General features: G+C 62.5%; 1 protein-coding gene across 1 annotated transcript; it reads right to left on the bottom strand.

The window, feature by feature from the left end:
- Positions 1–1,114: 1,114 nt before the first annotated feature.
- LOC130262648 (uncharacterized) lies at positions 1,115–9,257 on the bottom strand (the record flags this gene model as incomplete). Its single annotated transcript, XM_056509965.1, has 11 exons — positions 9,052–9,257; positions 7,598–8,350; positions 6,712–7,302; positions 6,604–6,657; positions 6,163–6,513; positions 4,876–5,306; positions 3,821–3,947; positions 2,943–3,094; positions 2,261–2,518; positions 1,945–2,230; positions 1,115–1,734 (listed from the first exon to the last, which is right to left on the bottom strand). Coding segments are annotated over exons 1-11 (3,711 nt in total), but the record flags the coding sequence as incomplete, so codon positions are not given.
- Positions 9,258–11,037: the final 1,780 nt, after the last annotated feature.

The raw sequence follows: 11,037 nt of genomic DNA, 5'->3' as shown, positions 1-11,037 counted from the left end.
AGGGATTTGGGGTCCCCCCCCCCCGTCACAGCCCCACGTCCGGGCGGGTCCCCAGCTCCCGCTCCAGCTCCCGGATCAGAGCATCGAAATCCTTCAGGGTCACCCGGGGCCCCGACCCCAAATCCGACCCCAAATCTGACCCCAAACGCGGCCCCGACCCCAAATCCGGCCCTGACCCCAAACCCAAATCCAGCCCCGACCCCAAATCTGACCCCAAACCCAGCCCCGACCCCAAATCTGACCCCAAATCCAACCCTGACCCCAAATCCGGCCCCAAATCCAACCCTGACCCCAAACTCGGACACAACCCCAAATCTGGCCCCACACCTGGCCCCGACCCCAAATCTGACCCCAAATCCAAACTCAAACCCAAATCTGACCCCAAACCCGACCCCAAACCCTGCCCTGACCCCAAATCTGACCCCAAATCCAGCCTCAAACCTAAATCTGACCCCAACCCCAAATCTGGTCCTGACCCCAAATCCAACTCCGACCCCAAATCCAGCCCCAAATCCAAATCTGACCCCAACCCCAAATCTGGTCCTGACCCCAAATCTGACCTCAAATCCCTCCGTGACCCCAAATCCAACCCCAACCCTAAATCCATCCCCAAGCCTGGCCCTGACCCCAAATCCAACCTCAGACCCAAATCCGACCCTGGCCCCAAATCAGACCCCGACCCCAAATGCAGCCCCGACCCCGAATCTGCCACTGACCCCAAATCCGACCCCAAATCCTCTCCCAGCCCCAAACCCGCCCCCCGCCCCAAATCCCCCAGCAAAGTGTGGGGCGGGGTTTGGGGCCGATTTTGGGGTGGGGTTTGGGGCAGGTTTTGGGATTGGGTCCAGGACAGGTTTTGGGGCAGGGTCCGGGTACTGGGAGGGCTTTGGGGCGGGGTCTGGAGCGAATTTTGGGGTGGGTTTTGGGATGAGGGCCGAGTTTGAGTCCCGGACAAACTTTGGGGCGGGTTTTGGGGCTGCTCCCGGGGCGGGATTTGGGGCGAGACTTGGGGCAAGGTTTGGGACGAGCTTTGGGGAAGGTTTTGGGACGATTTTTGGGACGGGATTTGGGGCAGTTTTTGGGGCAGGTTTTGGGTCGGACTTAGGGACTGATTTTGGGGTGCTGTCCGCACACTATCCCCGGGCAGTTCCCGGTTTTGGGGCGGGATTTGGGGCAGGATTTGGGTCGGTTTTTGGGTCGGTTTTTGGGGCAGTTTTTGGGGCGGGTTTTGGGTCGGGTTTTGGGGCGCTGTCCCCCCGCTGTCCCCGGGCAGTTCCCGGTTTTGGGTCGGTTTTTGGGTCGGTTTTTGGGGCAGGATTTGGGTCGGTTTTTGGGGCGGTTTTTGGGTCGGGTTTTGGGGCGCTGTCCCCCCGCTATCCCTGGGCAGTTCCCGGTTTTGGGTCGGTTTTTGGGGCAGTTTTTGGGGCAGGATTTGGGTCGGTTTTTGGGTCGGGTTTTGGGGCGCTGTCCCCCCGCTGTCCCCGGGCAGTTCCCGGTTTTGGGGCGGTTTTTGGGGCGGTTTTTGGGGCGCTGTCCCCCCGCTGTCCCCGCGCTCTCCCCGGGGGTCGCACACGCTCCAATCCCCCGCGTAGCGATTGCTGGGGGGGCTCTCGGGACCCCTCGGCCGCGACCGCGCCACCACCGGGGGGTCACCCTGGGCCACCACCGGGGGGTCACCCTGGGCCACCACAGGGTCACTCTGGGGGGACTCGGCCCACGCTGGGAGCGGGGGGGCTGCGGGGACAGAAAGGGGACACGGGGTCAGTGGGGAGGGGTCTCTGTCACCTGTGCAGGTGTGTCACACCCCCGCCCTTGTCACCTCCCCAGTGTCCCCTCCTTCATCCAGGTGTCCCCTCTCCTTTCCAGGTGTGTCCCCTCCCCAGATGTGTCCCCCCTTGTCACCCCCCCAGGTGTGTTCTCTCCCCCCCAGGTGTGTCCCCTCACCTGGCCACACCCTCAGCAGGTAATGCAGCACCTCCAGGTGCCTCTTGAAATCCACACCTCCATCCTCATCCTCTCCGGGGCGGAGTCCCCGCTGTCCCTGGGGCTGTCCCTGGTGCTGTCCCCACTGTCCCTGCTGCTGTCCTTGCTGTCCCTGCTGCTGTCCCTGCTGCTGTCCCTGCTGTCCCTGCTGTCCCTGCTGCTGTCCCCGCTGTCCCTGGTGCTGTCCCTGGGGCTGTCCCCGCTGTCCCTGGGGCTGTCCATGGTGCTGTCCCTGAGGCTGTCCTTGCTGTCCCTGCTGCTGTCTCTGCTGCTGTCCCCGGTGCTGTCCCCGCTGTCCCTGCTGTCCCTGGGGCTGTCCCCGCTGTCCCCGGTGCTGTCCCCGCTGTCCCTGCTGCTGTCCCTGGTGCTGTCCCCGCTGTCCCCGCTGCTGTCCCCGCTGTCCCCCCGGCTCCCAGCCGTGCCGGGGCAGCAGCACGGGCCCGAAGCACAGCGCCAGGTTCTGGGCTCCCATGCGGTTCCAGCGCTGCAGGGCGGCCACCAGGCTCAGGTGGGACAGCAGCCGCCCCAGGGTGGCCTGGGGACACGGGGACAGCGCTGGTGTCACCTGGAGTGGCACCTGTGCAGTCCCATTCCCTTTCTGAATCCATTCCCATTCTCATTATTCCCATCATTCCCATTATTCCCATTATCCCCATTCCTCATTCCCCACTCCCATTCCCATTCTCAGTCCCAATCCCATTCCCATTATTCCCCCAATCCCCCATTCCCATTCCCACCCCACATTCCCACCCCATTCCCACTTTCCTACTCCCACCCCAATTCCCCCATTACCACCCCAATCCCACATTCCCAATCCCACATCCCCATTCCCACCCTCTCCAGGGGTCTCAGGCACTCCAATCTCCCATTCCCACCCCAATCCCAAATTGCCAATCCCCCATTCCCATTCCCACCCCATTCCCAATCCCATATTCCCATTCCCAAATTCCCATTCCCACCCTCTCCGGGGGTCCCAGGCTCTCCAGCAGGGCCGTGGGGTCCCCGGGGGGGTCCCGGGGGGGTCTCTGGGCCATGGCCTCGAGCACCGAGCGCTGCAGCCGGGGCGGCACCAGCGGGGACGGCAGCTCCCGCAGGAAATCCTTCAGCACCCCTGGAAATCAAATCATGGGGTTGGGGATCCCATTGTGGGGCTGGGGTCCCACTGTGGGGCTGGGGTCCCACTGTGGGGCTGGGGTCCCATTGTGGGGTCAGGGATCCCAGTTTGGGGTAGGGATCCCCCTTTGGGGCTGGGGTCCCATTGTGGGGCTGGGGCCCCATCGTGGGGCTGGGGTCCCATTGTGGGCTGGGATTGGGGCCAAGGGCAGCTCCCGCAGGAAATCCTTCAGCACCCCTGGAAATCACGGGGTTGGGGATCCCATTGTGGGGCTGGGGTCCCATCGTGGGGCTGGGATCCCATTGTGGGGCTGGGGTCCCACTGTGGGGCTGGGGTCCCATCGGGGGGCTGGGGTCCCATCGTGGGGTCAGGGATCCCAGTTTGGGGTAGGGATCCCCCTTTGGGGCTGGGGCCCCATTGTGGGGCTGGGGTCCCATTTTGGGTACTGGGATCCCCATTTTGGGTACTGGGATCCCATTTTGGGTACTGGGATCCCCATTTTGGGTACTGGGATCCCCATTTTGGGTACTGGGATCCCATTTTTAGGGCTGGGATCCCCATTTTGGGATCAGGATGTGATTTTGGGGCCAGGATCCTCACTTGGGGTCAAGATCCCATTTTTATACTGGGAACCCGTTTTTGGTGTTGGAATCCCCTTTTCACCCCCAAATTCCCCCCCAGATGCCCCCAAGGTGTCCCCAGGTGTCCCCAGCGTGCACTGACCGGTCACCACGTTGATGTCCGGCCAGAGGCGCTCGGACAGGGTCACGGCCGCGCTGTCCCTCTCGAAGGCCTCCCTGAGCTCCCTCTTGGCCGCGGCCGAGCCGCAGAGCCGGTACAGCCCCTCCACCTGGGGGGCACTGGTCACTCTGCGGCCACTGGTCACTCTGCGGCCACGGGTCATCACTGGTCACCTCCCCATCATGGTCACTCTGCAGCCACTGGTCACTCTGCGGCCACGGGTCATCACTGGTCACCTCCCATTCCCAGTCATTCCCGGCCACCGGTCACTCTCCGGCCACCGGTCATCATTGGTCATCCCCCCAGTCATGGTCACTCCCAGCTGCTGGTCACCCCCTGGTCCTGGGTCAGCCCCACCACCTGGGGGGGACCGCCGGTCACTCTCCGGCCACTGGTCATCACTGGACATTGGTCACTCTCCGGCCATTGGTCACTCTCTGGTTGCCTCCCAGTCATGGTCACTCCTGGTCACTCTGGTCACCCCCCAGTCACTCTGGTCACCCCCTAGTCACTCTGGTCACTCCTGGTCACTCCGGTCACTCTGGTCACTCCTGGTCACTCCTGGTCACTCTCGGTCACTCTGCTCCCTCTGGTCACTCTGGTCACCCCCGGTCACTCTGGTCACCCCTGGTCACTCTGGTCACCCCCGGTCACTCCTGGTCACCCCTGGTCACTCCTGGTCACCCTGGTCACTCTGGTCACCCCTGGTCACTCTGGTCACCCCTGGTCACTCCTGGTCACTCAGGTCACTCTGGTCACTCCGGTCACTCACCCTCAGCCCGCGCCGCTCGATCTCCCCCAGGCACCCCAATCACTCCCGGTCACTCTGGTCACCCCCGGTCACTCCTGGTAACCCCTGGTCACTGTGGTCACCCCCGGTCACCCTGGTCACTCCGGTCACTCTGGTCACTCTGGTCACTCCGGTCACTCTGGTCACCCTGACCGGTCACTCTGGTCACCCCCGGTCACTCTGGTCACTCCGGTCACTCTGGTCACTCCGGTCACCCCCGGTCACTCTGGTCACTCCGGTCACTCACCCTCAGCCCGCGCCGCTCGATCTCCCCCAGGCATTTCTCCAGGATCAGCGGGATCCCCCCGGGGCGCCGCTCCCGAGCCAGCAACGCCCCCAGATCCGCCCCGAACACCCGCGGGGGGCGTGGGGATGGACACGGGGATGGACACGGGGATGGACACGGGGATGGACACGGACACTGGGATGGACACGGGGATGGACACGGACACGGGGACGGACACTGGGCTGGGCATGGACACGGAGCTGGACACTGGGCTGGACACTGGGATGGACACTGGGATGGACACGGGGATGGACACGGGGATGGACACTGGGATGGACACTGCGCTGGACACAGACACGGGGCCGGACACGGCCGGAGCTGGACGAGGGTCAGCCGCGAGTACAGGACACCGCGGGGGTGGAGCCGCAGGGCCAGGGACCGAGTCCGGCCACCTGGGGAGAGACGGACAGAGGGACAGTCAGGGGGACAGAGGGACAGATGGACACTGATGGAGAGATGGACAGACAGACAGACGGACAGTCATGGGGACAGAGGCACAGCAGGACACCCCCAGGGTCACACCAGGACACCCAAGGGTGGGAATCAGCTGAGCCCCCCAAATCCCCAAAAACCCAAATCCCCAAACCCCAAAAAACCCCAAAAATCCCTTCAAAGATCTGTGCCAGCCCCACGGCTCTGTGTCCGAGCAGGCGGCTTCTGGTCACCACGGCCACTCTGGTTTGGGAATTCCCAAAAAACCTCAAAAACTCAAAAAACCCCAAACTCAAAAAACCCAAAATACCCTAAATTCCCTTCAAAGAGCCGCGCCAGCCCCAGGGAGCCGTGTCCGAGCCGACATGGCCACGCCGGTTTGGGATTCCCCAAATACCCAAGAAACCCAAAAAACCACCCCCAAAACCCCCAAATCTCCCCGAATTCCCTTCAAAGAGCCGCGCCAGCCCCACGGCTCCGTGTCCAAGCCGACATGGCCACGCCGGTTTGGGATTCCCCAAATCCCCCCAAAACCCAAAAAACCACCAAAAAAAACCCCCAAAAAACCCCCAAATCTCCCCGAATTCCCTTCAAAGAGCCGCGCCAGCCCCAGCGCGCCGTGTCCAAGCCGACATGGCCAACATCCCATTTGGGATTCCCCAAAAAAAGACCCCCCAAAACCCCCAAATCTCCCCGAATTACCTTCAAAGACCCTCGCCAGTCCCAGCGCGCCGTGTCCGAGCCGACATGGCCGACATCCCATTTGGGATTCCCCAAAAAAACCACCCCCAAAACCCCCAAATCTCCCCGAATTACCTCCAAAGACCCTCGCCAGCCCCAGGGCGCCGTGTCCGAGCAGGCGGCTCCGGCCGGCCGAGCCGTGCCAGGCCAGCACGGCCGCGCTGAGCGCCCGCGCCCCGTCCAGCTCCAGGTTGAAGCTGTGCTCCAGCCGCACGAATTCGGCCGCTCCGGCCAGCGCCGAGGTCCGGGCTCGGCTCTCGCCGTCCACTTGAAGGACGCAGAAGATTCTGTCCGGCCAGGCAGGGGTTAAACCGCGCAGCTGGACACTGACCAGCGCGGACAGCGCGGGGGAGGAGTGGGGGGAGGGGTCGTGGTAAGGGAGGAACGAGCCCAGGTCCGGATCGGGGCTGCCGGGCCCTCCAGAACCTCCAGAACCCTTGGGACCTCCAGGACTTCCAGGACCTTTGGGACCTCCAGAACCTTTGGGACCTCCAGGACTTCCAGGACCTTTGGGACCTCCAGAACCTCCAGGACCTCCAGGACTTCCAGGACCTTTGGGGCTTCCAGGACCTCCAGAACCCTTGGGACCTCCAGAACCTCCAAGACCTTTGGGACCTCCAGGACTCCCGGGGCTTCCAGGACCTCCAGAACCTTTGGGGCTTCCAGAACCTTTGGGACCTCCAGAACTTCCAGAACTTCCAAGACCTCCAGAATCTCTAGAACGGCCAGGACTTTCTGGACTTCCAGAACCTTCAGGATCTCTGGGACTTCCAGCACCTCCAGAACCTCCAAAACATCCAGAACTTCCAGAACCTCCAGGACCTCTGAGACTTCCAGGACCTTTGGGACCTCCAGAACCTCCAAGACCTCTGGGACTTCCAGGACTTCTAGAACTTTCTGGACCCCCAGAACCCCCAGGACCCGCTGTGAGCCGCGGGCCGGACCCTGCACTGGTCAGCGCCCAGCCCGCGCTGGTGTCCAGGTGGTAGCGGCTGATGACGCTGCGGGATTCCCGGGGGGATTCCCGGGGGGGTTCCCGGGGGGTTTCCCGGGGCGGTTCCGGACTCTGGGCCCGGGGGATCCTCAGGCTCAGTTTCCGCCCCAGCTCCGGCAGTTTCCGCATCCTCAGCGACAGGCGCCGCACCGGGCCCGGCCCGCGGGGTTTGGGGAGGGGGCGGCCCGGGCTGGGCGGGGAGGGGGCGGCCGGAGGGGCTCCTGTGGGGAGGGGGGACACGGGTCAGTGGGGAGGGGGCGCTGGGAGGGGTGGGAGTGGGACTGGGAGGGTCGGAGACAGAACTGGGGGCACTGGGAATGATGGGGAGTGGGTTCGGGCGGGGGAACTGGGAATGATGGGGAGGAAGTTCAGGGGCACTGGGAGGGGTGGGGGCAGAACTGGGAGCACTGGGAATGGTGGGGAGGGACAACCCCAACCCCACCCCAATGTCCCCAGTGTCCCCAACCCCCCCCAGTGTCCCCAGTGTCCCCAACCCCCCCCAGTGTCCCCTCTCACCGCTCTCCTGTCCCCGCCCGGCTCCCTCCTCCTCCTCCTCCTCTCCGTGTCGCTCGGATGTTCCCGGTTTTTCGGGTGTCCCCTCCTCGGGGATGGGGTTGTACCAGATGTCGCCGCTGTCGCCGTGCCCGGTGGCCTCTGTCCCCAGTGTCCCCAGTGTCCCCAGTGTCCCCAGTGTCCCCGCCAGCAGCCACCGCCGGCTGCTGCGCTCCAGGCTCTGCAGGTACGCGCCGGCCCCGGGGGGTCTCCCGGGCCCCCCCGAAACTGGGGACCCCCCCCGGGGGTTCGGGTCTTCACGGGCTTGGGGCCCCTCGGGGTGCGGGCGGCGCTTTGGGGGCTTCTCCTGGCGGTTTTGGGGCTCTTCGAGGCGATTTTGGGGCTCTCTACGACAATTTTTGGGCTCTCCAGGGTAATTCTGGCGCTCTCTGAAACGATTTTGGGGCTCCTCGACAAGATTTTGGGGCTCCTCGAAGTAATCCTGGGACTCTCTGAAGCTATTTTGGGGCTTTCTTAAGCGATTTTGGGGCTCCTCTCGATGATTTTGGGGCTCCTCGAGACGATTTTGGGGCTCCCCGAGGCGATTTTGGGGCTCCTCTCGATGGTTTTGGGGCTCCCCGCGATGATTTTGGGGCTCCTCGTGACGATTTTGGCGTTTTTCGTGGCGATTTTCGGACTCTCCACGATGATTTTGGGGCTCCCCGAGGCGATTTTGGGGCTCCTCTCGATGATTTTGGGGCTCCCCGCAGCCGCTCCCTGAAATCCCAAAAGGGACCCCAAAAGTGACCGGTGGGGGAGGGGCCCTTTGGGGGAGGGGTCCTTTCCCAATTTTGGGGGTCCAGGACAGTGCGGGGGGGGGGTGGTCCCTGATTTTGGGTGGGGGGTCCCTGATTTGGGGCAGGGTCCTTGATTTGGGGTGGGGGTCCCATCCCGGGGGTTTCCCTTTTTGGGGGAGGGGTCCCATTCCCAAATTTCCCATTCCCGTGAATCCCACCCCTGTAGAGGGTGGGGGGTCCCTTTTAGGGTCACCCCCTCCCCAAATTCCTCCCATTCCCAATCCCAAATCACAACCCCCTTCCCAAAAAAAAAAAAAAAAAAAAAATTCTCAGGGAGGGACCCTCGGGAATGGGAAATTTGGGAATGGGACCCCACCCCAAAAAGGGGCCCTCAAAAAAGGGAAACTTCGGGAACGGGACCCCAAATTGCCCCCCAAAAAAGGGAATTTTCCAGGAAGGGACCCCCGGGAATGGGACCCCACCTCAGAAAAGGGAAATTCCAGGATGGGACACCCGGGAAAGGGAAATTTCGGGAATGGGACCCCAAATTCCCCCCCTCCAAAAAGGGAAATTCCCAGGGACTGGGACCCCTCCCCAAAAAGGGAACCCCGAGACGGGACCCCCTCCCCAGAAAGGGAAACCCCCCCAAACAGCCAATCCCAAATTTCCGGTTTTTTTTACCTCCCTCCTCGGCCTCCGCCCTCCCGCTCCTGGGGCGCTCCCTCCGCCTCAGGCGGGACAAAGTTCGGCGCAGCAGCGGCTCCGCCATCGCGGGACCCCAAAAAAACCCCCAAAAATCCCCGGGACCCCCCAGAAAATCCCCCAAAACCCCCCCGGGAGCGAAGCGGCGGCGGCGCCGTCCCGGGATGGCCGCGAATTCCCGAAATAATTCCCGGGATCGCGCCCGCGGCGCTGCCGGGAGCTGTAGTCCGGAACGGAACAGCTGGAACGGAACAGCTGGAACGGAACAGCTGGAACGGAACAGCTGGAACGGGAACAGCTGGAATGGGGGGAACAGCTGGAATGGGGGAACAGCTGGAACGGGAACAGCTGGAATGGGAACAGCTGGAATGGGGGAACAGCTGGAATGGGGGAACAGCTGGAATGGGAACAGCTGGAATGGAAACAGCTGGAATGGGGGGAACCGCTGGAATGGGGGAACAGCTGGAATGGGAACAGCTGGAATGGAAACAGCTGGAATGGGGGAACAGCTGGAATGGGGGGAACCGCTGGAATGGGAACAGCTGGAATGGAACAGCTGGAATGGGAACAGCTGGAATGGAACAGCTGGAATGGGGGAACAGCTGGAATGGGAACAGCTGGAATGGGAACAGCTGGGACGGGAACCGCTGGAATGGGGGAACAGCTGGAATGAGAACAGCTGGAATGGGAACAGCTGGAATGGGGAACAGCTGGGACGGGAACAGCTGGAATGGGAACAGCTGGAATGGGAACGGCTGGAATGGGAACAGCTGGAATGGGAACAGCTGGAATGGGGGAACAGCTGGAACAGAACAGCTGGAATGGGGAACAGCTGGGACGGAACAGCTGGAATGGGAACAACAGCTGGAATGGGGAAACAGCTGGAATGGGGGAACCGCTGGAATGGGAACAGCTGGAATGGGGGGAACAGCTGGAATGGGAACAGCTGGAATGGGGGAACCGCTGGAATGGGGGGAACAGCTGGAATGGGAACAGCTGGAATGGGGGGAACAGCTGGAATGGGGGAACCGCTGGAATGGGAACAGCTGGAATGGGGGGAACAGCTGGGACGGGAACAGCTGGAATGGGGGAACCGCTGGAATGGGGGGAACAGCTGGAATGGGAACAGCTGGAATGGGGAAACAGCTGGAATGGGGGAACCGCTGGAATGGGAACAGCTGGAATGGGGGGAACAGCTGGGACGGGAACAGCTGGAATGGGGGAACAGACGGGACGGGAACAGCTGGGACGGGAACAGCTGGAATGGGGGAACAGCTGGAACGGAACAGCTGGAACGGAACAGCTGGAATGGGGGGAACAGCTGGAATGGGGGAACAGCTGGAATGGGAACAGCTGGAATGGGAACAGCTGGAATGGGGGGAACAGCTGGAATGGGGGGAACAGCTGGAATGGGGGGAACAGCTGGAATGGGAACAGCTGGAACGGAACAGCTGGAATGGAACAGCTGGAATGGGAACAGCTGGGACGGGGGAACAGCTGGAATGGGGGAACAGCTGGGACGGGAACAGCTGGAATGGGAACAGCTGGAATGGGAACAGCTGGGATGGGAACAGCTGGAATGGGGGAACAGCTGGAATGGGAACAGCTGGAATGGGGGAACAGCTGGAATGGGAACAGCTGGAACGGAACAGCTGGAATGGGGGAACAGCTGGAATGGGGGGAACAGCTGGATTTGGGGGGTTTCACATCTGGATTTCGGGGGTATGGACCCCTGGGATGGGGAAATTCACATCTGGAATTTGGGCATGGAGCCCTGGGACGGTGGGAGGAATTCCTGGAGCGGATCGAGCTGGAGTCGGGAATGGGCGGGAGAGAAACATCTGGGAAGAACATCTGGATTTGGGGGGGGACGACGACGATTGAATTTAGGGGGAACAGCTGGATTTGGGGGTTTCACAGCTGGATTTGGGGGTTACGGAGTTCTGGGATGGGGAAATTCACATC

The sequence above is a fragment of the Oenanthe melanoleuca genome, chromosome 25 (assembly GCF_029582105.1).
Source record: "Oenanthe melanoleuca isolate GR-GAL-2019-014 chromosome 25, OMel1.0, whole genome shotgun sequence".
Classification (NCBI taxonomy): domain Eukaryota; kingdom Metazoa; phylum Chordata; class Aves; order Passeriformes; family Muscicapidae; genus Oenanthe; species Oenanthe melanoleuca.
Note: the sequence above shows the minus strand (reverse complement) of the source record. Positions and strands in the feature narration are given on the sequence as shown.